At 32.8% G+C, this 27835-nt stretch overlaps 1 protein-coding gene across 2 annotated transcripts; it reads left to right on the top strand.

Annotated features, from left to right (window-relative positions):
- The first annotated feature begins 146 nt into the window (after positions 1 to 146).
- On the top strand, positions 147 to 26650 carry Flo1 (flotillin-1). 2 transcript variants are annotated; one of them, XM_085943014.1, is made up of 9 exons: positions 147 to 299; positions 8160 to 8326; positions 9539 to 9718; positions 12144 to 12227; positions 15333 to 15551; positions 18267 to 18427; positions 19895 to 20129; positions 20675 to 20839; positions 25900 to 26650. In XM_085943014.1, the coding sequence occupies exons 1-9, from the start codon at positions 248 to 250 to the stop codon at positions 25915 to 25917; spliced, it is 1281 nt and encodes a 426-aa protein (XP_085799140.1). In that variant the 5' UTR covers positions 147 to 247; the 3' UTR covers positions 25918 to 26650. The 2 variants fall into 2 exon arrangements, with proteins under 2 accessions (XP_085799140.1, XP_085799133.1); XM_085943007.1 differs by having other exon boundaries at positions 12144 to 12242.
- The last annotated feature ends 1185 nt before the right edge of the window (positions 26651 to 27835 follow it).

Here is a 27835-nt window from a genome sequence, read left to right as displayed (position 1 = left end):
TGTCCTTTTTTGTAAAATAGTTTTGTGAAATATTGGCTTTTTATCTGAAATTGAAATGGGAAATTTCAATAATAATTGTGTCATACGTCATGTGCTATGACATCAATGGGAAATTTTATAAGTCTAACCTGGTAACATTTATTAGTATAGTGGAAGAAGTGGGAGGTTAGTGTCATAGACTAATATACTGTTAGTGTTGATCATTGAGTTGTTTTACTTATTTAATTTTTAAAACGAAAATACGAATATGGTCTGGGGATTTGTGACTTGCGGCCCCAATGAGGCTCTCGTTGTATCAGGTATAGATTTAGCCATTATTATCGCGTGATTGCCTTATTGTTTGTATTGATAAATGTCACTACTTGTGATGGGCGCGTCTTGTTTATGCGTTATTGAGATACATTATTGATTTATTTCTTCTATTGGCATATTCAGTACGTTGTATTGTAGAGATAAACTTCACACAACTTATTTGTTACACATTATTATATATATATATATATTCTGATAGACGATTGTCGATTACTATGTTAATGCCCTTGTAAACAAACCCAAATCATTTCCGAATAGGCAAGCGACCTGTCAAAAATATATTGTTATCATTAATTAGCGTGTTCCGGCATGGTGATAAAGGACGGGTCACTGTCAGACACAGACATAATATTCAATAATTTAGCCGTTATATGCCGTTTAAATTAATTATATATTATTGAATTCATTAAATTAATCACCTAAAAGACTGAAGTTACATGTACCTACTCGTTCTAAAAAATTTTTGATTTCGTTTAACAATATGTATTTTTTTATAATGTAGGTAGGTATATTACTGTGATGCGTATAGATTATAATATTCACCTAGACTTGTAGGTGTGGAATGATCTACCTAGTAATGATTATGTTTGGTACCATAAGAAATCACAATTGTATTCTAGAAAATCGAGGATGCCCTAATTAGTTAGTATTAGCAAGTACTTATGTCATAATCGTAATTATCTACTAATAATAATAATTAAACCACTGATTTTAGATAATGTTTAATTATGAAAACTTTAAATGTCTTTCAACAACAATATTTATTGTCAATGACCTTGAAATGCTGCTAATATTTATTATATTTATACTATGCTTTAATCATATATAGGAGCTATTGGAACAGTTTGACTTTACTGTTTTGAACCGAAATTTAGCACCTGCATAGGTACTGGTAAAGTGAAATAATATGCCCATTATTACTATGGCAGTGTCTTTCTAGTCTTTCTATAAAGAATGACTAGGTATAGACTAGGTATAAATTTGAAGAATAGGATTGTAATAAATGCTAATATGAATATTGAAGTTATATTGTGATTTCGCACAGTCTTACAATGGTACGAATGATGTACTACAATAGCTCAAAATACATCTTTATCTTGAAACTTTTGTTTGTTCTTACAACCAATTGACGGCTATATGTTACGACCGTACACCCTGGATAAACGTCATATTTATATAGTCAATACTTGAAAGCATCTAAGTGAGATTTTTTGAGCATAGACAATCATCGAAAAAACCGCTATTATATGGCGAAAACGCTATTATAAGCGTAGACAATAAGTAAAAATATAAAAATCATTTACAATGTAAGTATAAAATTCAAACATTTTAAATTAACAAAATTCGCCGTGTAGCATAATAGAGTTCGCCAATGCATTTCATAAAATTTAAACAATTATAAAGTAACCTAAAACATTCGTGCACACACCAAAGCGAATTATTCGCCAATCAAGCTCGTATTGGCTTACGGGAAAGAGCACGCGACGTTCAGATTTCCGAAGGGAATTAAGTTATTATCTTACAAAGTTCAATATGGGGCGCTGCGATTGTTTGATGTTTCGGTATCGAGCATTCAAATAATATATCAATAATTTTATATTATCATTGATACAATTATTTGCTCCGACACTGCCATCGATTCGCATTTACCACGTCAAAATAACCCGAAAAAAGCACCCGCATCGATATGGAAGGTCCAGTCAAAAGAGTCTCAAAAAATAGCCAAATATATGACAAATTGATGGCTTTCATTGTATCTTTTGATCCCCTGCGTGAATAAATGTTACGTTTGTTCATTAACAACAGGTAAGTAGGGAGCATTACAGCGGCATTGGCTTTTTTGAGACTCTTTTGACCGGACCTTCCGTACCGATGGCGGGTGCTTTTTTCGGGATATTTTGATGGGGTACTTGGTGAATATTCGCGATGGTTTGTGCGAGCCTTACCTTCACATAAAAACGCTCTAAATAGATAAGTAGGTATGCGAAAATAAGGAACATTTTTCAAAATAACGTTATAGATAACAATATTTTAAATATAAAATTGAGCCGTGTTAACTAAACGACATTGTTATAATTTCTTAAATGGATTTTATTTACTCTTTGATTAGTGATTGTTCATAAAAGATTGTAATATTTATATCCATAGTCAGTATTCCGTATTAACGCATAACCGAGAAAATTAAGATTAAAAAAAAATACGAGGTTAGTTTGGTATAATATTTAATATGAAAGATAACACGCTTCATGCATATTTATGATATGTATATTATGTCGAAAGGTAAGTTTTAAGTAGGAAAAGTGGCATTTTAATGAAAACTAGTGACGTTTAATTTCAATCAGTGTGAGCCGTTTTATCGAGGCTATTTGACCGGGCTATTTGTTTGTGGAAGCGAAATGTTAATTATCATAAACTGGAGCCTGTTTTATTTATTATACATTTAATTAAATGAATACAAATTAAATACGGAATACTGACTATGGATAAATATTATTATCTTATAAAAACAATCACTAATCAAAGAGTTAATAAGAACAATTCAAGCCATTTTCACTCGTATTTCTTATTTTATTGATTAACTTTGAGTCGAAATTATCTGAAATAATAACAATATCGTTTAGTTATGTAACACGGCAAAATTTTATACAAAAAATATTGTTATCTATAACGTTATTTTGAAAAATATTCCTTATTTTCGCATACTTACCTAACTTTTCAGAGCGTTTTTAGACGAAGGTTTAAGCACGAGTGTCTTTGTGTCAAAGGTTACTTTATAATTATTTAAATTTTATGAAATGCATTGGCGAACTCTAATATGCTATACTGATTTTTGAAAACGGCGAATTTTATTAGGTAATTGAAAATGTTTGAATTTTATTAGTTGTAAAAGATTTTTATATTTGTTCTCATTGTCTAAGCTTATAATAGCGTTTAAGCCATATAATAGCAATTTTTCTGATGATTGTCTATGCTCAAAAAATCTCGCTTAGACGCTTTCAAGTATTGAGTATAGAAATCTGACGTTTATCCAGGGTGTACGGTCGTAACATAGAGCCCAATTGACTAAGGACACTTAAAGTAATCATGGCTTAAAAATAAACAACAACAAAAAAGAGATTGACAGTGCCATGCGGTCGTGAAGATTTGATACAAAGCGATTATTTATCATTCATCTAGAATGCAAAAGTAATTTCAATGTAATCTAAACGATATACCTATAAAAAGGCAATTACCAAAACCAGCGCGAATTGATTTATTATATCATTTACAAGTAATGAAATGACAATGTGAGAAACTTTTTTTTTTTTTCGACCATGTCCGATCCTAATAGGATCATATGGGCCTCCACATGGTAGAGGTTTGTATTAACAGATTTTGTTTTTTACGAGAAATGGATGTCAGCCATTTGCTCAACCTATTAGGTCCATACCCTGACTCACACACAAATTGAAAAACAATATGTGTACTTGCCAGACCCAGGATTCAAACCTGAGACCCACGGCGTTATAGTCCAACGCTTAAACCGCACGGCCACCATGGGCGTTAGATGCAAGCCATACGAAGCAAGCGAGCTAAAATATACGACTTTTATGACCTCAAATTTTTATCGAATCAGTTAATAAAAAATAAAAACTTAAACATTCGTGGAAAAAAGGTAAATTGGCTAAAAATTAAATGTCTTAAATATGAAAAGGAAAAACCATTTACCATTCAATATAAAAAATATAATTTTAGTGATGCGTACGAAACAATAAACGTTTTAAAAATTAGAAATGCTTTGCGTATCAACCAAATTTGTTTTGTAGGAATCGAAAACATTCCACAATTATATAAAAATCCATTAAAAATAAGTTGTGCCAAAAAAGGATTTGTTAGAATTGTGTGAAAAAAAGTAATACCGGACATTTTTCATTGGTGACCTCGACTTTCGTACGTTCTACTTTCGTACAATTCACTATTTCGTACATTTCCTAAAATTTAGATTTTTGTTGATAATGCAAAAAATGTGCGCTTGCATGCAGTCGCTCTTCTCTCCTCCGCTCCCCGTCACCTTCTCAAATACGTAAACAAGTTAAGTCTTGCGTTAGGTGCTGTGGAAATTGTGGAACTATATCTTCAAAGATTGTTTCCAAAACACATAGTGATGGATGAAATGGAAAGATCCTTGTCATCATGGATTGATGATCAACATCAAAAAGACTTAAAGTTTTTCAATTATTCTAGCCAAGGCTCTTAGTTTGCATGAAGATTGGAAGACTCAATTAAAAGAAGGTTATATGATGGAGTTTCAAGCAAGTAAACGCTGGTTCGACAAATTTAAAATGAGGTATTCTCTACACAATATTAAATTCACTGGAGAAGCTGCCAGTGCAGATAAAGATGCTGCAAATGAATTTATTTCCAAAATGACAAAATGTTTTTATGCTGAGGTCAATTGGGTTAATAGTTCCACTTATCAACACATTTCACATCTTCAATTTATGTAGGTATCAACAACTGAAAGTAAATGGTAGTAGTAGAATATTGGTTGTTATTAGTGTTGTGTAGTATCTGATCAGGAAAAAAATTTAGTACCTACATTACTAACGAGACTATATTCGATAAATTGTAATTGTGGATTGACACCAGTGACGTCCCGTGGGGGTAGGCAGATTGAGCGTCGCTTGGGGGCGGCAGTTACTTGAAGGGCGGCAAATCGGGGAGAATCATTTAGAATTAGCTACTTAAACTTAGTAATAACGAAAATATATTTCCATTAAAAAATCAGCTCACTAGTTGGATTTGTTTCAAACCAACTTATTAATTAACATAAAAGGTTCAACAGGTCTGTATTTTTTTGTCGCATTCGCGATGTCTAGTTTACTTCCGTTGCTCTTCGACATCCATGGTGACGAGAAACAAGACGTGCACAGATGATGCAAAATACTGTATAAAAATGGGGCGACATTTTGGCGCTGCCCAGGGGCGGCATTTTGTCTAGGGACGTCACTGATTGACACAAATATGCTTGATAGTGTTTTGAATATTTACTTGTATACAGATATTGCAATACTATCTCTTAGCATACAGATCTTCTGCGTGATATTGTAGGACAGTGATCAGCAACCAGCACCCCTGGATGCAGTCAATAAATGGTTCATCAAACCAACAACATACATTCTGTATATTTAATTATTTAAAAAAAAAAAATGTTAGTGGTAGAATTGGTAGTAACCTTCTTGTGGGTCCTGTTTATAATTGTCAAGCTTTGGCAGACTGTGTTAACGTTTTGTTATTATGTATGTATGGCATATGCGATTTTTTCTGATTTTTCATCTAAATAATAATAAATTAGTGTATTTGGCTGTCTATCCTATAAAATATTGGCGCGATCTTTATATTGTAATATTGTATGCTTTGGTTCCGATACAAGCCTAACATGTTTCATGTTCGAAATGGTCAACGTATATAATATTACCAAATTAAAATGCAGAGCCCCAACCGCGATACGAATGTTTACCCTGGACCAACGGGACGCGGCCGATACGGTTATTTAGAAAGCGCGGCGCAACAAGGTCCAGTCCCCCAAGGCCAAAGTACCCTCGACAACAGGTACCCGGCATGTTGCGTAAGCTCGAAAAACAAAAAGCCCATTACAGAAAAGACATACGTACCAGCGGAATAACCTGACTCCCCCCAGAACGAACTCGACCCCACCGCTCGAATATCCACCCCAATTGACTTAATAATGCGACTAATTAATGTTATGACCACCCGGGAATTATAATTGCGCCGGCATCTTTAAAAATATCAAACTTTCCCGCCGCAGTCAATGGATCACGAGAACGGTCATCCTAACGCCACCTCGTGACCGCTAGCGGTAAACCTAAACAACAACCCAGAAACTGCATTACCGACGACTCTCCGAGGATCCCTGACACCTAAGCCAAAGGTACGACCCCAAAGCCTGCAGAACCAGGGAGACAAACACCCAAGTGGACCCCCCGAAATACCCTCGGCAGACCTAAAAATAATCTGGTTTGAGATAAAACCTGCAGAGATTCGCCCCTAGCGGCGAATAGAAAACTCACGCGACCATTCAAATGTGATAAATCATCCTACGAATAATGATTGTTTTATAATAATTATTGACCTAAGTGTAAGGTAGTATTTTTTTTAAATATGCCATTTCTATTGGCATTTCCCAGTGGTTAAGCTACAACATAAGGCCGTAGCCATAAATTTACAAACGATAACTGAAGTAGGGAGTAAGATCATGCTAACGCGCGTGTTTGAACATGTACCTAACCGAACAAAATGATTTTTTAATATTTTATTTATGTAATAAAAATAGTTTATGCAGTCATCAAATGTTTAAAATAAATATAAAGGATAATAAGGCTTCAAAATTATATAAATAGATTATCTACAACGTTTAAGGAATGTTCAGGCTAATGCTCTGAAAATACCATAAAATCTCCATTTTGACCTACGTTGGGCATGTGGGCCGTTAAGAATATGTACTCTTTTTAGTATTACCTAGGATTAAGACTAGTAATATTACTTCTATAATTTAATATTGTGTATTACCTCTGTGTGCTGTATTAATAATTGTTAATCCATCTCTTTATCTGTCTTGTTTCAAAACTACCGTGCGATGACTGCCATCCGTCGGAAGTCGTCGCATTGTATTTAGCAGGGACGCACTCGTTTCGAGTCTTTGTCTCGATCTAAATGATATTAGCATTTCCTTTTTTTTGTTTGTTTGCAATAATTTAGTCATAATAAATATAAACATAATATTAGATAGACCTAGAAGGGGCTGTGCCTTACTTATCACCCGGCAAATTGACTAATAATCGAATAAATTGCTCTTATTTTTAAGTTTTCTTGTACATTTTTGGGTCTAAATATCGTAAGATATAAGTCTCTGTTTGCCCCAGGTCGGATTAACAACCGACGCAACCATCTACACGGTTTCCTCCCCCTAACAACTTTCCAACCATCATTCAAAAAGAACGATAAAGTCAGTCGTAAATGTGACCAACTAGACAAGTTGACGGATTTATATGAAAAACAAACTCCCAGAACAGGAGACAATTTCACCCCCTCTTGTAAGGTACATACTCAAGGGTTGTAAGGTGGTTTTGGGCAGCCGAAACCCTAAAGCTTAGACCAGTGGTTGCCTTTGGCCCATTATCTTCAAACAAAGCCTTATATTGACGGTATAAATAGTGTTAATTTCGTAATAATTTTTGTTAAGTTAAGATGGGACTAGAATAAATGTTTGATAGGCCAATGTATATTATAACCCGTGTAACCCATTCATAAAGTTTTGCCTTTGTGTTCTCCCCCCCGGCCAACCGATTCAAATCGTTTTATAATCCGTGTTAGACTAAGAATCGGACGATAAGTATTTCTTATGTCAATGCCCCAACCTAGCTTATACGATATATTTATAAATTTTTAACTCTGTATTTCCGTTGTCTTGTTGCATAATAAACGCCTGCGTGGCACTGTCATCCGAGCGTTTGATTTCCCCTTTACCTCAATAAGTAATCAATAAGACTATCATCCATCCGTAACAAATTCAATTTTCATGGCAAAATCTTTTCAGTATATTATGTACATTTAATAATTTTTGGAATCCACTGATTGAACCAATCTAAAATTGCCTTGAAATGCTTGCGATTTTTCACAGATGAGTGCGATAATGTGTAAAGTGTGCTTCAAATGAATCCACTTTGTCGAATAACGTGCAGTTAATTTAATCATTAGTAGCCCTTTTTTCAGTTTCACTTTGATATATTTAGGGTTCATCTATATAGAGAAGGTTTTCTTCAACGTCTTTGGGTAAATCTTTATAGGATGCTGCTACTCGAAACCACTGTTGGTGCCTGGAGGCCGGGCATTCGTCTGGCCATCCATTCAGAGAGTCCAGAGAATTTCTCTCAACACCATGACTCTTCAAGTAGAAAGTCCAACTGTCTACACCAGCCAAGGAGTGCCTATTTCCGTCACTGGTATTGCACAGGTATATGATAATACGATTATTAATTTTACTTTGTAAATATTTAGTATATGCTATATTAAAAATATTATACATTATTTTCCATTAACATTTTGGTGTTTGTACAGTTAATGCCTTGCTTTATGGCTGAGATACGTTTATGTAAAGTTTGCCATAAAGTGAAAGCTGTATTTTTAGAATTTATTTTTGTTGAAATTGCATTTATTTATTTCAAAATCACATTCCCATTTCAAAAATAAATGCGTTCTTCATTGGGATCGATTTGATTCATTCTTTGTTCAAAATTTCCCGTCAGGTGCCAGTCTTGAATATCGAACATCAAACGCCCTCACATCACTGAGAACCATGATAGGGAGCACTCAAGGCAATATGGTAAAATGGAGGTTCTCTGATGAGCAAGCTTAAAAGTGTGGTGAAATGAGAGGCTTAGAATACCTATTTTTCTGCAGGCATAGCACTAAAATGCAATGTAAATATCGTCACCGTTCAGGCAAAAGTCACCAACCCTAAAAACATAGTTTTGAGATATCGCAATTTGAAAGTTTGAAAATGCAGGAAAAATCAGATTTAAATGTTTTTAAGATTTTATCTACATTACATTATTTTCTCATGTGTTCTTAATAATTCCTTTAAGGTACTTTTACTTTTTGATGCTAATTAAAACATCTAGAAGATTTTGAAGGAGGTAAGGTAGCTCAATTATGGTTTGGTGACTTTTGCTTGTTAATAATCTGACCAAAGCGATCTTATTATAACAAGCTTAGGTAAACTATTCCTGTTTGGTTATTTTTGCGTATTTCAGACAAGTGTTAGAAGTTTTCAAATGACAAATCAGTAAAACTCACCATCCATAGTATAGTGACTTTTGCTTGTATATTTATAACGAAGGATTTATTTTTTTAGAGTCAATAATGTCTATTCACCTATAATGACTTTTGCTTGTTAAGATTTTATCGAAAGTTATTTAGTGGAAAACAAATAATTCGGATTTAAGCAATATTTTACTAACTAATGTACCGTGGTGACTTTTGCATCTTAAAGAACATAATTTTACGCTTCGTGTGACATACTCAACTCAAAACTGCCATTTTCAGGGTTGGTGACTTTTGCCTGAACGGTGACGATATGATCCTACAAGCTGAGATAGAAATAACACCCTGTGATGACTGAATTTACATGCGAAGAAGGGAGAATTCAATAATTTTTTTTTTTCAGGTTAAAATACAGGGTCAAAACTCCGAAATGTTGCTGGCTGCCTGTGAGCAGTTCCTTGGGAAGAGTGAGGTGGAAATCCAGCATATCGCCCTTGTCACACTTGAAGGACACCAACGAGCCATTATGGGGTCTATGACGGTCGAAGAGATCTATAAAGACCGTAAGAAATTCTCGAAACAGGTAAATTTACATATACAATATTGATAATATAAGCAACACAAATCTACAAAAACAATTAAATTCTGTAACATTCTGATACACATACCACTGATGTATAGAGCAAGCCTTATGGATCCGAAGGCAAAAAAATCTCCATTCCACAAAACCTAAGGCTATTTCTCTTTCTTTCCTTTATTTTCTGCTTCTTAAAATGTGCAGCACTAAGTAGTGCATTGCCTGCTTAACCCACGAAGTGTCACTGTGTAACCATGTTCACCACATCGTTTTCTCAAATCTTGCAATCAAACTAGTTACCGCTGCCCTCAGATCACGATCCATGTAAATGAATTAACTTGAAAGCATTTTTTAAATAAGCTATGGTAACATAGGTGCTTTCCAAAAACAATTTTTATATCATGTGATATAAAACTATTGATAATGTGGTGTGTATCAGCAATTAAAATTGTCTGAAATTATTCAATTTGTTTAACAGTCTGCAACGCAGTTTGATTATAATTACGATATGTAATGATCTATAACTTCCATAATCAGACAAAAGCATACTTTTTAAAAAAAATATATCTCAATGACTCACAGGAATATCATATTTATTGCTTGCTATATGGGATGTATCGACTCATAAATGGGCATATATTAAAAATTTGTAAGTACAATGTGATGGAAAAAGAAACTGATGCTAAAACCAATCATGCCACAAATTTTAAAATAGACACCCCAAATAATAAATTATATCTAATAGATTGTTAGCTGATTGATAGATAGCTTGTGATGGCTGAGCAGTAATGTATCGTCTTATAAAATATCAGGTTCGAATCCCATGTTTGACAAAATCACATTTGTTGTTTTTTCAATGTGTGTTTGGACCCATAGCATGGATCTAGTAGGTTTAGCAAGTGTCCTATAATCCTATTCTCGTTAAAAAAAAATTGTTACGAAACCTCTTCGTGAGACAGCCAAAATTCAATTTATTTGTTACATACCCTACGTCGAGAATATGTAGGAAATAGTAGATATTTATGATTTTCTTCAACAGCATCCCTATAGCAAAATTCACCTCATGTCACTGATATATTTTTTTTTAAATATGGTTCATTGATATTTGTGTTGTTCCCTTATTACTCTTACCTGAATATGAAAAATTGAGAATATGGTTATCAATCAATCTTCCAAAAAATATGTTTACATATTATTGTTACATGTTTCCTTCTTCACAACGGAAATCTAACATGATGTGTCCGTCTTCTCTAAAATTTCTTTCGAAATTGGTGATGACACTTAATTCAATTATCTATCAGTTCCATATTATATATCGACTGTGTTTAGGAAAAAGGGTGTAACCCTCGATTTTTCGAAAAGTGCTTTTATTAGATATTAACAATGTATACAACTAAATACACGTTCTGTAAAAAGGAAGTAAGCCACAAATGCTGATTTATTATCTAAATTCAGGTTTTAATCGAGCTTTAATTAAATTTTAATTTAAGGAAAAAAGCATTTACCCTCAATTTTAATGATTTTATGTAATAACTTCTTTAATTATTAGTAGAACGAAAATATATAACACCAAATCATTAACCATCATGCACCCAATGTCTGTGCCTATTTTTTTTATTAATATTAAACCAAAATCATTCAAAAAACGTTTTTTGGCTCTGCTGTAAAATTTGTTCTGTGTGGGTTACGCCCTTTTTCCTAAACACGGTCGATAGATTTTTTTTTTAAATGTAGATCCAATGTTTTTAAAAAATTCCGTATAAGTTGAAGTTTTTAATATTAACCTTTTTACTGCCTGTCTATTTCAATACTAAGTATGTGACGACATTCCCAATATATGTCGTTGTGTGTTCAACATATTTGTATGTTTAAAATAATGGATTTACCCCCCCGTTTCCCGTTTAAAGCGGGTCCTCCAAAGACGTAATTTTTGTATGAGCGGCGTTCCGTTCACGGAAAAGTCCGCGTCTTAAGACGTCATTGGCAGCCATCCGGTTAATATGGTTATCCAGAGGAAATTTACTAGATGTATGCTCAGTTAATAATATTATATCCAACGTTTACAAAACAAATATAAACGTATCCATGTGTAGATATGTTTTTTCAACTAAGGAATATTGTTGACTGACTGATTTGAATTGACCAATTCATTTTGCTCATCTAAAATAAATGAAAAAATCACAATAAATTGACTAAGGAAATCATCATTCTTTGCATAAATTTTGCATACAGGTATGATTTTTCAAATATTTAAAAGCAATTATAAAATATAATATGCATTAAATCAGGAAATATAATAAAACAAATATAGAAATAGATATAAAAGAGCCATACTTTGAAATTGGTTTGTCTCAAAACTGTGGGTTTATTAGCTGCACTAAGTACGCTTAGGATGTCATGTGCTTGATCGACTATCAATTTATTTACTTAGGTGTTCGAGGTGGCCTCAAGTGATCTGGTCAATATGGGTATAACGGTAGTATCCTATACACTAAAGGATATTCGAGACGAAGAGGTAAATAGTACTCATGTATGTAGGTCTTTTATTTTTGTTTACACATTTAAGTTATTGATGTATATTTGGCAGAATTATATTGAGTTTTTATTTCATTGAGCGGAACATTACGTGATTAGCTGATATTTGATTTGTGCGTAATGTGGTCTATGTATTAGGTTAAATACCCATATTAGCGATGCAGTAAATGTTCTCTGATATGCAGTATTCATATCAGATCTTCCAAATCAGGTATTATGGAGCTTTAAAAATTTTAATATAATTTTGTACGAATTACTTACGTTAAGTTTATTTTAAGTTCTGTGTTACACTTTTATATTCTTAAGATATTTCTCTGATTGTTTTCTAATACTGTGACTTACATTGTACCGTTGTGAACATACTATTATTTAGTCAATGACCCAGACATAATTTGATTTTTTCTTTTTTTTGCGACAGGGGGCCAAGGTATGTCTGACCATTAAATTTTATCGTCATGTCACTTCGTCAACATTCATTAAACACGCAATATTTGGCTAGATTCTGACCAAAGTATGTTATGCTGACAATATACCAGTCTTAAATCAAAAATACCTTGTTTCAAGATTGACACTGCTGCTGTAAATTAATTTGTAGCAACATTAATTTATTCCACAATACTTAATAATATGCCAAGCATGTTAACATAATGTGATAAAATGCTTCTTAAAATATTAAGTACTTTTTCAATGATATTAAAATATAGATAGCTTCTACATTAGACACTATTGTTTCAGTAAGTTAGTACACACTGTGTGGTGTTAATCAATTATTTATATAACACATTAATTAATGTGCCAGCACACTGCATATTATAATATTTAGCTACATATAATCAGCAGGCTTTCAATTGGTTGGCTCTTTAGTTGAATTTACGCCAAATCGTTTCACTCATTGTAACTCATTGTAACACTTGGCGATGCTTGTATTTTGGTTTTTATAGTCTTTACAGGGTTCTTCAGATTGAGCAGAGAGATAGTAATGAGGACAAAACTGTTCAGTTAGCCACTGTTATTCCTTTAATATCCATAGCTGTCTGCTTCAAAATTTAGGTTCAAATCATTACAGATTTTTAATTGAAATGTGTACATGTAGCTTTCTTTTGCATACAGATATCGATATTATTTTTGTATACTGAATATTTTTTCTAATATATTTGTACCATAGGGTAAACATTACTAAACCATATCGGGCAAATGTATATATTCATGATATAAATTAAAAGCCTACTTCTGTAGGACAATGTTGTACATAAATATTATTTTACGCAACAGTTTTCATTAATTATAATTTTTGAATATTACATTTATAGCAAATTAATACTGATACATGAAGATGCCGTAAAGCGAAATTCCGGTCACTTAAAGTAATTCCTATAAAATAGTACATCAATTAGAATTCTGTTTCGAATACAATATCATAACATCTATGTGGAAAAGGAAGGAGATAAGCTAAAAATTGAATAATTGATTAAAAATGCCAAATCAACCATAATGCATATATGCGTAAAGAGACAGTTCAGACCAATGCCCTGAATTGTAGACAACATAATTAAGTAACATGCCACGTTGTCCAAAACTTATTTTGGTCACCCCTGAAAAGTAGTGTTTTATTTTAGACATTTTATCCCTTTTCCTTTCACTCACAGATGTATTAACACAACCATTTTATTTGAAACAGTATTATCTTTCCCAGCATAACAATAATATTATTATTATTATTACCTATTCCCTAAATTCCCTTCCCATCTACCCTCCTGTCAAATCGCAATATGACACCATGTACATAAATAAACTATTCACATTTGGAAATGTTATTTGCACGATACATATAAACTCTTTAGGGGATGTATTTGTTATGTTGGTGGAATAGGTTTATCAATTTTGGGTTGCATGCAATTTTTTGTTGTCAAATGGTTTGTCTAGATTAAATATACTTACACAAGTTATTCCAATCAGTAAACAATTATCATTTAGATTACGTTTTATGTCCAAACTTTAAATGTTAAGTGTATAGAAAAGAAAGTCACACAAAACACGCTTTTTATGTTACACGGGTGTTTCACATTTGTTTAATAGATACTTACATACATTTTTTTTTTTTTACAATCCAACGTTTGTGTTTTTGTATATTTTTTTTACTTTTATCTATATATTTATAACAAGCCTCTTGAGAAAACATGGTTGAAATTCTATTATGCATGCGGGGGGTGTGTTACATATATTTTAATCTTCTTTATATCACTTTAAATTAACTTTTCAATGACCAATTTTGTCAGAGCACCATGGTAATACTTCCACTTTGTATCTGTTCGATGTAAATACCAAATATAGCTTTTCAAAAACATTAATACATATAATAAAAACAGTTTGGTTAGAAGTCAATTGAGTTAGCTTAGTAAAAATATCTATAATAGTTGGTGTTTTACCGACCAAGTATTATAATGTATATTATGTAGCCGTAAGTGGTTTTTTGTCTTCCTATTCCTTTCTTCTATCATGAATTTTCAGAATGAATTTGACAATTTATCATGTTGGCATTCTAATTGGAAACGTTATCAAGATGTAACATATTATATCTAGCAATAGAAGCTTTGATTAGTTAATTAACTAGTTTAATTCTCGATATGAAATCTTTCAAAATAAATTAATATATTTTCTATAAATGAATGTAGTTTAATTGTCTGACATATTGACAATAACATGTTTTGTAAATAAGTAGAACTCCCACTTCGTAATTTATTAAGTGTTGAATGAAACACGCAGAACAAAAAACAATATAGAATTACAATTACAAGACTAATTTTAGATGACGCAATCATTAATCAGTGAGTGTTACTAATTGTAACAATACTACAATCGGCAATATTTTACAATAAACAATTGTACGAAAAAAGGCAATTATATCTATATGCAAGTTATAATAGTTCTTAATGGTGATCAATCATATTCATACTTCTATTTGACTTATCATTTGTTAATGAAAAAAATTATTTGAGTGATTTTGATGGGTTTATTGAACTAACAATTGAAATATTACTAACACCTATTATGTGATTGTAAATCTTTGGCTAATTCTGTCATTCAGGGATATTTGAAATCATTGGGCATGGCTCGGACAGCTGAAGTGAAAAGGGATGCTCGTATTGGAGAAGCCGAAGCTCGTTGTGATGCTCAGATCAAAGAGGCTATCGCTGAAGAGCAGCGCATGGCTGCACGATTTTTGAACGACACTGAAATTGCTAAGGCCCAGAGAGATTTCGAACTAAAGAAAGCCGCTTACGATGTGGAGGTTCAAACTAAAAAGGTGACTAATTCAATTTCACACTCATTTACTATGTACTCATTTCATGATGCTTTGCAAAATAATGCTAATTTATCACAACATATTGGGATATTAATCGTTATGTCGCAAAACTTGCTCTGGACATTGTTAAAACCCCCTATTTTATAAATTTCATGACAGTAAATATTATGAGAAAATAAAATTCTAGACATTGACGTGTGTTATGAAGTGAAAACTGCTTTTTGTGATTTTTAATTAACCCGATCGGCGCGATAAGTTTCCATACAAAAGATGTGCTGTCCGCGGTAGGTTTTTCGAAATGTTATTCTTCGCTGTATTATAATAAATACGGCAGTTAAAAATTGTGGCTACAACTGTTATCATGCCTAGATACATAAGGATCCAAGTGCCACACTAAAACACATAATGGAGTGTTGAATTTCACTGCTGTGTTTACTTTAACCACTTGACTGATTTGCCCGAGTGTGGCTCGGGCGCGGATTCACTCGGCACACCGACTTGCCCGAGCCTCGCTCGGGCGTTTTTTTTGTTAACTTGTCAGGAATGTTTATCACGAGCCACATTCGGAAAGATCATATTTCAATTTGTTACGCAGTTTTTTATTTGTTTTGACTGATGTGTGATTGATATATGAGACATTTATGTCATAATACAAGCTTTATTTACAGCCGGGCAGAGTGGTACTGAGTATATTACGATTAGTCAATGACCTCAGTTGTTCATTCATAGTTATTTTTGTGTTAGGTATGTCGCGTGTTATTGTAATTTGAATTTAGTTACTTTTGTCATTGTGCACATTTTAGACGTGAGTTCGTAAAAAATAAGTATATATTATTCGTACTTATTTAGCTTCATTTTAGTTTTAGCCCACTACTACTAGCCTACTAGACAGTGCAAAGTATGCTGCTCACATAGGAATGAAAACGGCAAACGAATACGGAAGGAGACGAGATACTACTGTCCGGATTGTGATGTAGGGTTGTGTATTGAATGTTTCAAAATTTACCATACCAAAAAAACTTATTAAATTATTTCCGTAAAATTCAAAACATTGTAAACCTACATATCGGTTGTGATAAAATGTAAAAAAAAAACATGTAAAAAAAAATATAATAAAACGTTAAAAGATAATTTGACATTTTTCATAAAATTTTAAACATTGTAAAAAAGTGTTAATTTAATGTGAAAATTTTTAATAAATTGTTTAAAAAATGTTAAAAAAAATATCTGACAATTTTTAGACACTCTTCCTCACCAAAATCAAACTGGTAAGTGGTTAACAAAACTACCGTATTGTATTGCTTTGTTCGGATAAACTCTGTAGCCATTTTCTATGACAAAGCACTCGACTTCAAAACAAGTGCATGAAGGCAATTAATCACTGACTAATTTTATTTTACTCTTGTTAAAAACACTTAAAAATGCCATAAAAATTATTGAAAATAATAGCTTTTATTGGTGACTTATGAATTATTGTTAATTAGTGTAAATTTTATTGATGACAAATCCATTAAAATTGGATGGTAGTCACCAGTTTTATTTCGTGGCATAGATTGTGTCAGCATTTTACATGTTTTATGGGCCATTCTAATTTAAGCGTAAAGGTGAGTCCACACTGGTTGAAAATATTATAATAATTTTTTTGTTTTTTATTTTTAGTGAAACTTGGATTTTGTAGATTACTTTTCAGTTTTATTGAGCATTGTATTATGTTAGTGATTGTCATTTTATGTTTTGTAAAAAAAACAATATTTATTTTTTGAATTGAATTGCTATAAAAACTTTTTTTTGGGTAAGGTTTAAAAAATTTATAAGCATTAAATTGTACGCGAAGATAATATGTAATATAGTTGAAAAGTCAATATTCCATGATTTATATTATATTTTATACCTACCCGTGTGTGTTTTTTTAGCAAAAATTTATACGTTTTATATATTCCTTCATAGTAATTCGTAATTTATTGGTAAAACTTGCAATCCTCTAAAATATAATAATATATATTTTTTCATTCCGTGTGGACGCATCTTTACTAAATATTTACGACTTTCAAAAATGAGCTCGATTTATGACTTTGAAACAATTAGGGAGACACATGAGTAATAAATGACATAATCCAGAACACAAGTTCAAGTACATTTTTAGAAATATTACAACAAATTTCTTTTCGTTTTTTGGTTGTCTTTTTCGTATTCCCGCACATGATGTAAAAATCGCGGTGAATTCAACTTTACACGGTAAATACTCGGCGCACACTCAACTCGAATGAAATATATTTTGTATACCTACTGCGCAGCCGCGAAAAATACCGCGTAGATTTGAACTGATGCAATCGTACCGGCGAATCTCGATAGATCGAGGGGGTTCGAAAGATCGATGTTTATGAAATTAAAACAACATATTTTTGACAAAGTTATCGATATGGCGGTACGAACACGAATCAGAGCATTTTTCAATACAAAAATTAATACTATGCGTGAAGTATTTCCTACTTTACCGACATTTCAATTTTCGATATCAACAGTTGCGACATCCGCCCAGTATCAGAGCTTATGTAAAAAACAACATATGTCCCATCCGCGGCGATCGGGTTAAATACAAATAATCTCCAGAGCGGGTTTTGTGACTCGATGACAAAACAGTTTTTTAAAAGGCGAAACTACTCTATACTATGGAATTGAATAAATTTTAGATTTATACAATTTCTTTATCATTAGGCCGAGGCGGAAATGGCATACGAACTGCAGGCTGCTAAAACAAAACAGCGCATCAAGGAAGAACAGATGCAGATCAAAGTGGTGGAGAGAACTCAAGAGATCGCTGTCCAGCTACAGGAGGTGCAACGTAAACAACAGGAATTAGAGGCTACAGTCCGCAGGTTATTACTAGTTTCCTTACCTTTTTCACTTTCATACAAAATTTTATATTGTCAATATTATTATACTGTTAAATGATCTAAAATATTAAATGATGACTAAATTATCTCTATTCAACAATAATTCTTCGTGTCATTTATTATTTTGAATAGTCTTGCTGTTAGCTTTTATTGCAGTCATCGTCTGTTAGTGCAATTATCTCACTAAGGCTCACCTTCATTTTGCTAGATAGTATACACAGTAGCAAAAATCAAATCAAATGCAGGTCTGTGCATAACAGGTACTGTACGACAACATTATTTAGGCAACAACAGGAAGTCGCTCTTATCGCGTATAGAATATTTCACAGTGTTGTCATTTTTTGAGAAAACATATCCCGCGAAATTAGGTTTTAAGTTTATATCAATTCTATTCTCAGTAAGTTTATAAGTACATTAATTTATAAGTCTAATTATTGTTCAATAAATATCAATAGAATTTTTTTTTCAAATAATTTCACCTCTTAATTATTACTATTATATTAGGTTAATTAATACAGCGTAATTATTGAATTTGGAAGGAAATGTATCATTGAACCCACATTAACTGATAATATTGCTGCAGGTATTTATTAATTAAATAACTAGAACACAAATTATGAGTAAAAAAGTAGAAGTGAAAGATATAACATATTCAATATTATATTGATGACCCAATCACATGTTTTATAATTTACAAATGATGTCTTTATATCATATTTTTAGTAAAATTGTTGTAGAAACACATACTGTGAAAATAATTTTCTATAAATTAAATTATATCCACCTTACATAAATTTTAAAACAATATGTACCTACTTATCGGTTTAAAAATTAGGAAAATAATTAGGAAAAAATAGGATAATTCATTAACTAACTAATGATCATTTATACTTAATTATTATACGTCTAAAAATATTAATAAAATAGATTACGATACACATAAATTTATAATATACAAACATAATTTCCAGTATTTGGGGAAATATTTCTAGTATTACAACACTGAATTTTGACATACCTGACATGACAGGAACCCGTAAAATGGGCTTGTTGAAAAGTATTGTATAAGCTCGCCTTTTAAATACGACTCTTTTTCTTCTTCGCAATAAATCAAAAGTTTACTGATAATAATTCGAATATCATTTCGTATTGTTTTAGACATCTTTTGAATATAAAAAGCTTCAAATTACGTAAATCGATAGATGCGTCCAATACGAAGTGTCAAAAATGTAATGAAAAATTTGGGGGCGTTCCTAATTTGAAACCGGAAATTCGATTAGCTGTACGTAGTTCACAGATTTGCCACGTAGCCAAGATGAAGTTGCCGGACAATATGCGCTTTCATGACAGAAATACAATATATCTGTATATATTATCTTTGTTGGTATTTGGGTTGTCACCATGTTTTCTATCTCCTCCTTACTATTTCTTATAATCTTCCGCTTTCAGACCTGCTGAAGCTGAGAAGTTCCGCTTGGAGAAAATAGCAGAAGCTCACCGTGAGCGCACCATTCTTGAGGCGGAGGGCGAGGCTCAAGCTGTTCGAGCCCGAGGAGAGGCAGAAGCCTTTGCGGCTACAGCCAAGGCCCAGGCCGAGGCTGAGCAAGCTGCGAAGAAGGCTGAAGCCTGGAATGAGTACAAGGAAGCTGCTATGCTGGAAATGCTCTTAGATACTCTTCCCAAGGTATGTAAAATTCATCTTTATCAGCGGTTTTTCAAAATACCGCACTTTTAATTAGTCACCGTAAGGACCTAAAAAAACGACCATTTAGAACTCTCCTTCTTGATTGTTCCCTCGTGGCTGAGAATTATGACCACCTTGGAATATCGTCATCTTTTAACAGACTGGTTAATTAATACTTCTGAGGCATCCATGGCCGAGGCAGGTCCAATATCACATATTTTATTCTCTAATTATTATATTCGCAACAGAGTCATGTTAAGTTCAGTATGTGGTTGCTCAGCATACATTATGGTGTCTTATTTAATATATTTACGACATGAAAATGATGTTAGTGTTTTTCATGGTGTATATTGCATAATATTAGGTGCTTCTGTGTCAGTTTACATCAGTAATATGAAACAAATTAACCCAACTGCTCATAAATAATTATTTGATACATCGTGTCTCATGGACTGCTGCAAAAGAATTGTTTTACAGATGGTATAAGGTTTTGTCAGATAATGAATAATTCAAATTCTAATACTATTTTGTGAATTAATCCACAGGTGGCAGCTGAAGTGGCCGCGCCGCTATCTCAGGCACGCAAGGTGACAATGGTATCTTGTGGCAATGGAGATATTGGAGCTGCCAAGCTAACTGGAGAAGTACTGGCTATTGTACAGCGCGTACCGGAAGTTGTTCGGGCCTTAACTGGCATCGATATTTCCAAGGTAAAAAGTCATTTCAGATGTACCAAGAGTATAACCGCGTTATTTTGAAATTCATCATAACTTTTTTATCAATTTTACCTTATAATAGTGGTTTTACATACAAAAAGTACATTATAAACCTAAAATATTTATCATTTCGTTATTCAAAATGAATTTTGATCAGATCAAGCAAAAAATACTAAGCCAATCCAAAAAAATGTAATTTAAAACCTTTTTCCTAGATAAAACGATGGGCATTTATATTATTTACCTCAGCATGACAATCGCAATGACATTATTATTATTAATTATAATACAGTGAGTTCTCGACTTACGACCATTTGCACTTACGATAAACATAAAATGTTTTTTTTATGTGTTGTCTTCCCACATGCGCTGCTGTAGTATGTAGTTAGTCACTCTATGTGCGCGCTTGTGAACGGTAGCTTTCTCACGGTTTAAATTAAGAGTTCTACTTCGTTTTTACATAATCTATTTATGATTTTTTTACTCCCAAAATGGCTAGTAAGATTTATAAAAATAAGAGAAAGACAATAGACAATAGAGCTGACAATAAAAATAATAAAACAGCATGAATGAGTAGGAGGAGGCGGGGCTTGTTGTTACAAAAAAAGAAAAGGTTAAATATCTGAAATCCGTTTATCTTAACACGTTGATCGCCATGGGGGTCACCGGTGACCGGCATTGGATTACGTTCAGGGGGCCATGGGGGTCACCGGTGACCGGCAAAGAAGACCTGCGTAGAGTTGTTCTACAGCGCCGGCGGGCATGCGCGCAGTGCATTTTTCGATACGCGGTGACCGGCATGGCCCTTCTGTATATTACTGCCACTTGGCCTGAAAATATATCTTCCCAGTCACAAAATATAGGCTCACTAATGTAAAGAAGGTACATAATGAAAAAAAAAGTTTTCCTTTTAAATTTTAAATGTGTTTTCGTTGATATAAAAATAAAAATTAAATAGATTACAAAAATGTAAGTTATAAAAAATATGTAAATAATAAAAAAATAGAATAAAAAAAATGATTATAAGGTATGTATACCTATATTTCCAGTTTATGTGTATCCAGGTATTATACTACCCAATTTGAAAACTTTTATTCCGTATTTGTGCCTTTTCTGTTTATTATACTATCTACATCTAAATATAATTCGACCGCGAAATGGCACCATGCTCTCGTCAACACATATGGACAGGTGACCGGCGAAGTGGCCGGCCCGGCGTAATAGAATAAATTAACTTGTTGGCGCCGCGACGGACACATGTGGCCGGCACATCATAAAAACCAATATTTACGTAAAAAAATCATCAAAATGAAAAAAAAACATTATATTCTTTCATTACCTATCAAATAATACCTTAGAGACAAATAATCATTTTTTAACTATTTTATGTAAAACTAGTTGGCGATCAATGTGTTAAGACACATATTAATTATTACTAATTCTACATATATTTAGCTATTACAATACGGTTTATTTGTATCCATACATAGGTACCTTACAAAAATTACAATTGCATTAAAAACAAAAAATGAAAATTATAACAATGTGCCCCAACCGGGGGGGGGGGGGGCAAGTGGTTACAGTTTACCAACTAAAACAATAATTGAAAATGTATGTAAAAGTGAGTTTTTTCCTTGTGATTTTCTTTGCATTTATATTTAGTCACTAAAATCATAATTCTGACACATGAAATTAACTTTATCCCCACGAATACAGTAAATGTGAGCCCAGGTTTAAAGCAAGTATGATTCTCTAAATAGAAGCATTCTTCATTCTCTGAGTCCGAAGAAGATAACACCACTTTCTTTTTCAGTTTCTTAGTTCCTTGGGCCATGAAATATTTTGCTAAATTTTCTTATGTATGTTGCAAGCTCGTTTTCGTGATTGACAGAAAATATTTGGCGAGGTTTTGCGTAACCCACTAACTTGGAAGTGGTCGGACGGTTATCTTTACGTTCTATATAACATTGTAAGGTCATAAATTTTACTTTGTATGCTTGGGCAGTTTTTTTTCTAAGAAATATTCTGTTTTCAATTACTCCTTTAGCCGCTCTGTTGTAAGTTTCCTGGGAAATTTTACCTCTATCGGTTTTGTTTTTGTTTGTCCTCACTGTTGTAAGATTGTAATCTAGAAGAATAAAATTAGATGGTATAAGTACCTACCTATTGCAAATAAAGAATTTGTAGTAAAGTGGTAGTGAGTGGAGTTAATTCTTACAGTAACAACCTGCCCCCCCCCCCCCTCACCTCACTGTAACAACTAGCTCCTTTGACCTAAATAAAATTGAAATTGTTATAATATTGACACGGGAAATGTATTAACATCGGTAAATAATGAAAATATGAGCATAAATATGTAGATTTTTAATAGCATACTTTAAAAAAACTTACCTCTTATAGTTTGGTAACAATCAAACTTCAAATTCGGCCAACAAAAGTTGCTTTGAGACACGAAATTCACTCAAAATGGTTTTATTTCAACTGCATACAATCAATGCAGGCGACCTTTCGTCAGCAACTGCGGACAGGATGTTTACATCTCCTATGTGACACGTACGCCATAGGACCTTATAGCGGGAGAGTTATCTAGGATGTAACAACATGCCCCCGTAACAACTAGCCCCGCCTCCCCCTATGGGAAAACAGTGTCAAGCCTGTCACAGGAATTTATATTGTCACTAAGATTTGAAGAGGGTGATAATAATGTGAATATACATTCAAATAGAAACTAATTGCATGCCCAGTTTTAAAGAATGTAAAGGTCGTGTAACCTTTTTGTTGGCTGTAAATGTCACTGGCTATAGTACTTTTTTTATTTATCATTCCATAAGTCCAAGAGCCTTCAAGGGAATCGATAAGTCTACTTTACCGCTACATTATCGTTGAAATAAAAAGGCATGAATAACACAATACCTTTTTCAAGACTGGTTTGACAACTGTTTCATTCCAGAAATAAAGAAATGTGATGAAAAAATACAGCTTTTAAAATGTAATAGCACCAAAAGAACTAGATGAACTTACAGAACCACCCAAGAAATTTGTTCTAAAAGACATGGCTGCAGCTTTTAACCAAATTAATGATGCAATTAAAAAAATTAAAGTATGGACTCAGATACCAAAGGTACGCTGCTTCATTCAGCAAGCACTTGCCTGTTATAATGAAATTCGACTTATGACCTAGGTGGCTGCACGGAATCCCGTCATAAGTCGAGAACCCACTGTAGTCTCTCTGAAAACTAAGCCCTCCACCTTTTTGACTTCCTTATCGCTTGAAAATCACTAATAGAAATTAATTTCATATAACCATTGTAAAACTTTGGGTGATTAGCTGCTGAAACGCACTTCCCCTGATGGCAGTTCGTGCCCTTGTTCACATGTGTATCAACGCGTTGCCGTGAAGGAACAACACGTTTGATAATAATATGAGCTTTCTTAAGGAGGAAGTTTAGTATTACCCAGGGATAATACCTCTGTGAAGTGGTTATTCTGTTAGTATAGCCCTCTATAATTGGATTGTGTGGCGAGAACTCCATTGGCAAAAGCCGTTCCTTATCTCAGAAGACAATTGTCACAATCTAGTTAGTAGATTTTGTCATCTTGAATTTTTAGGGTGGGTAGTCTTATGGTTCCACTGTATATAGCAGTTGCAAGTGGTGGGTGTGGATGTAGGCTGTTAAGATCTGACATAAATAGTGCACACTAAACTGTATCAGTCCAGACTTCTTGGTATTCATTGAACTAAGACTACAAATTGCTGATGTTTTTAATGTTTCAATAAATGTAAAGCATTTGCAAACTCATATTCAAAATGTACCTACATTATTTTTAATTGTTTATATGAATTTACCCACCTTCTTTTTGCTTTTAAATTGAATGCTAGTTAAATTTATGAAATTAAAAGTTTATGATACAATAATTAGGCATTGAATCATGAAATTTTAGTTGGGATTGTTTTTATTATTGACAATTACCAAGTATGAAAATTATGATGCAAATTTCAAAAATTCACAAGGATGTTTGCAAACCTATGCAGAAGATATTTATTCATAAAATAAAATATTATCTTACTACCGCTAAATATCACGAAACATCAGTTTCCATCACTACCTAACCCTCATACAAATTTATGAAGAAAAAATATATAACAATCTATAGTATTTCGGATTCGTAGTAAATGAAAAAATAATAAATGTAGTCTGTGAAATATTTAATAGCTATTACAATCGATTTCATTTAACGATAAATACATTTTATATCACATACTCACTCTATCATCTCATTACCCTTTTTGCGGCTGCATATACATGACGGGTGAAGATGTGGTAACACAAATCAGCTCAGTGATGTCGAGTCTTTTTGATCAACTTTGATCATCATCCAAAACCACTTACCAGCTTTATTACAAACTTTTTAGAACTACATGACAATGGTTTTGAAACAGTTTTTAAATTGTATTCATAATCAGACAATTTATTTTAGCACTTGCAAAAATAAAATTCCATCCAAAAGAAAAGTAGTCGTAACATATTATATTAAAATGGTAAGTGGTATTTTGAGGTGTAATATTTTCTGCCATGCCAGATATTTCAATTTTGAAATATATTATTTCTACTGAATACTCAATGACATTTTCAAAAGATTGTAGTGTTGCTGTAATTCTCATCACATAGTGCTGTAATTCTCATCACACTAATTAGTGCATATAGTTGAATATAGCCAATCAACACATCACATTTTGTCTTTTAAGAAACAACACCGCGTAAGTCCCCATTTGGCGGTTTTGAGTTTTGAATAACATTCGGTAGGTAAAAAAATCCTACACCGTGTTCCTTCTATGGAAAAATTCTTTTTGAATGAAAAAAAAAATATTTTTTAACTCAACAGAAAAAATAAGTTAAAAGGTATCAATTTTCAATTTTTTGAGACGTTTTTTGTTTCCCCTGAAAATTTTAATTAATTGACTTCCGCGGTGTTGTTTCTTAAGCGACGATTTGCTCCCATATGGAAATTAACAGCAGCTTTATATAAGATATTATGTAATTATTTTTTTTCAGTCTGTCCGAGCTGCATAAGATGCTCCCCAGTTGCCTGCAGCTATTGTACCTTGAGTACCAATAAAGCCATTTGTCCAAAGAAAACATCAATGTTGTTAATCAAAAATGCTTAATTAATATTATATATTTATATGATGTACAGTATAGCTAGCGCAATGCTATTTTTCTACATGTTGTAATTTTATCTATGTTTATCCAATGATGATATTTAACACTTTTTTTCGTTTTGATATAAACATAAGAATCTCTTCTAATTGATGTAATCATCCCATAGAATAGTGTACTTAATCAGCGATTTCAATTGTTTTAGTTATTACTGTAATTCATGTATTGCTGTTAAGAATTGGAATATTGTGTTTGTTGTAATGTATTGTAATACCTCGTGGTACTAAATTTACCATAACCTCAGGAAATTTTCATATTATGTTCATTTTCACAAAAACATGTTATTACAATTTTAAGTGATTACATTAATGAAAAACCTCGCGCAAAATTTCGCCAAAAACGCATATTATATTATCGAACATGTTCTGTATGCTTCCTTAAAGGGGCCATTCTCAAAGTGTCATAAATATTAACAATGCCGTAACTACTGCAAATAAATTTTTAAAAATACAATATTACAATATTGATTTCTATAATCGTAAAAAATATTTTCTTTGACCTATTATGTTTTTACATGTACGCATGAAAAGTTTATTAGTCCTAAGATTTTTGTTGGGTATTTTTTCAATAAATATATTATACTTCATTTAGTTGGTTTCATTTTTCAATTCCCAGCTATCTTGTGAGATTTTAAAAAAATGATAGCATACTCGTTACATGCATCCTAGAGTATAATTTAAAAAAAATACCATTTCCGTTTCTAAGCGGAGCATATGGGGTGGAGATTATGTTAACTGACTTTTTTTAACTCATTGAGTCCTAACTCTGGTTCACAATGTCTCAAAATGTTTGCGAGATGCAAGATTCGAACCCACACACATGGCTTCGGAGATGGATCCTCTATTAAATACACCATCATGCTGTAGAGCAGAGCAGGGCTTGACACTCTTTTTTTAAAAAGACCTTTTAAAAGAGAATAAGTACAATGAATAAGATTTTTTCCAGGACGATGAATATATTTTTATTGGACTGGTTGATTTAAAGCAGTGGCACAACCTATTTGACAGAAGGTCCGCAGAGAGTGCAAGTGTTGAAAAATAATGATTGATTTAAAGTGACTTGATAACAAGCTATATTCTTTTTTATTAAATAGAAAAGAACAGTAAAGGTAGAATGTTTGAGGCTTTCACGGTTGTTTTTTATCATAGTAGATTTTTGGGTTTCCACCGTGTGTCCTTCCTTCTTTACTCGACATTGCAACGAGCCCAAAACATCGACTAAAGAAGGAAGGACACACGGTGGAAACCCAAAAATCTACTACGATAACAGTAAAGGTGCTAGACCAAATGAACAAGAACATAGAGCTAGAGCATTCTGTTCCTGCTCGCCTGGTGAACTAAAACCACAAAACAAGTTTAAACTAAAAGAGCTAGAATATAGAACACTGTGAGAGAATGCTCTGGCTTTCTTTCTGTGTTTTTGTTTGTTTGATTTAATCTATTACATTTGTTTGTTCGTGAGTGCACGACTTAATCGCGTTTTTTGTTTGAGTGCAATGATACGCAAAAGTGATGCAATATCTAGTAATCGTAAAGGTAGAGTCCGACCACGCAAGGTGTTGTGTGTATTTCCTGTTTGAACACGTCACAAAAAAAAGATTGCAAGAGTTTGAAAATTTAGAATTCCCTAATAGGTACTCAATAAATAAAAAATTCAAAACATTAAAATTGTCTTTCTTTTCATTAGTTTCAACGATCTACGCAACTTCCGGGTGTAAATGGAAGCATTGTTTAGTTTACTCGATAATATCGACATATTTTTACAAGTTTTA

The sequence above is a fragment of the Rhyacophila brunnea genome, unplaced genomic scaffold (assembly GCF_057557595.1).
Source record: "Rhyacophila brunnea isolate RB1 unplaced genomic scaffold, BYU_Rbru_1.0 scaffold_1, whole genome shotgun sequence".
Taxonomy (NCBI): domain Eukaryota; kingdom Metazoa; phylum Arthropoda; class Insecta; order Trichoptera; family Rhyacophilidae; genus Rhyacophila; species Rhyacophila brunnea.
Note: the sequence above shows the minus strand (reverse complement) of the source record. Positions and strands in the feature narration are given on the sequence as shown.

Bases quoted from the DNA above. Each gene is read 5' to 3' on its own strand.
- Flo1 (XM_085943007.1), top strand. From the start codon at position 248: ATGGTCTGGGGATTTGTGACTTGCGGCCCCAATGAGGCTCTCGTTGTA. The intron at 15,552-18,266 runs GTGACTAATTCA...CTTTATCATTAG, and splicing joins TGGAGGTTCAAACTAAAAAG to GCCGAGGCGGAAATGGCATA. The intron at 18,428-19,894 runs GTTATTACTAGT...TTCCGCTTTCAG, and splicing joins TTAGAGGCTACAGTCCGCAG to ACCTGCTGAAGCTGAGAAGT.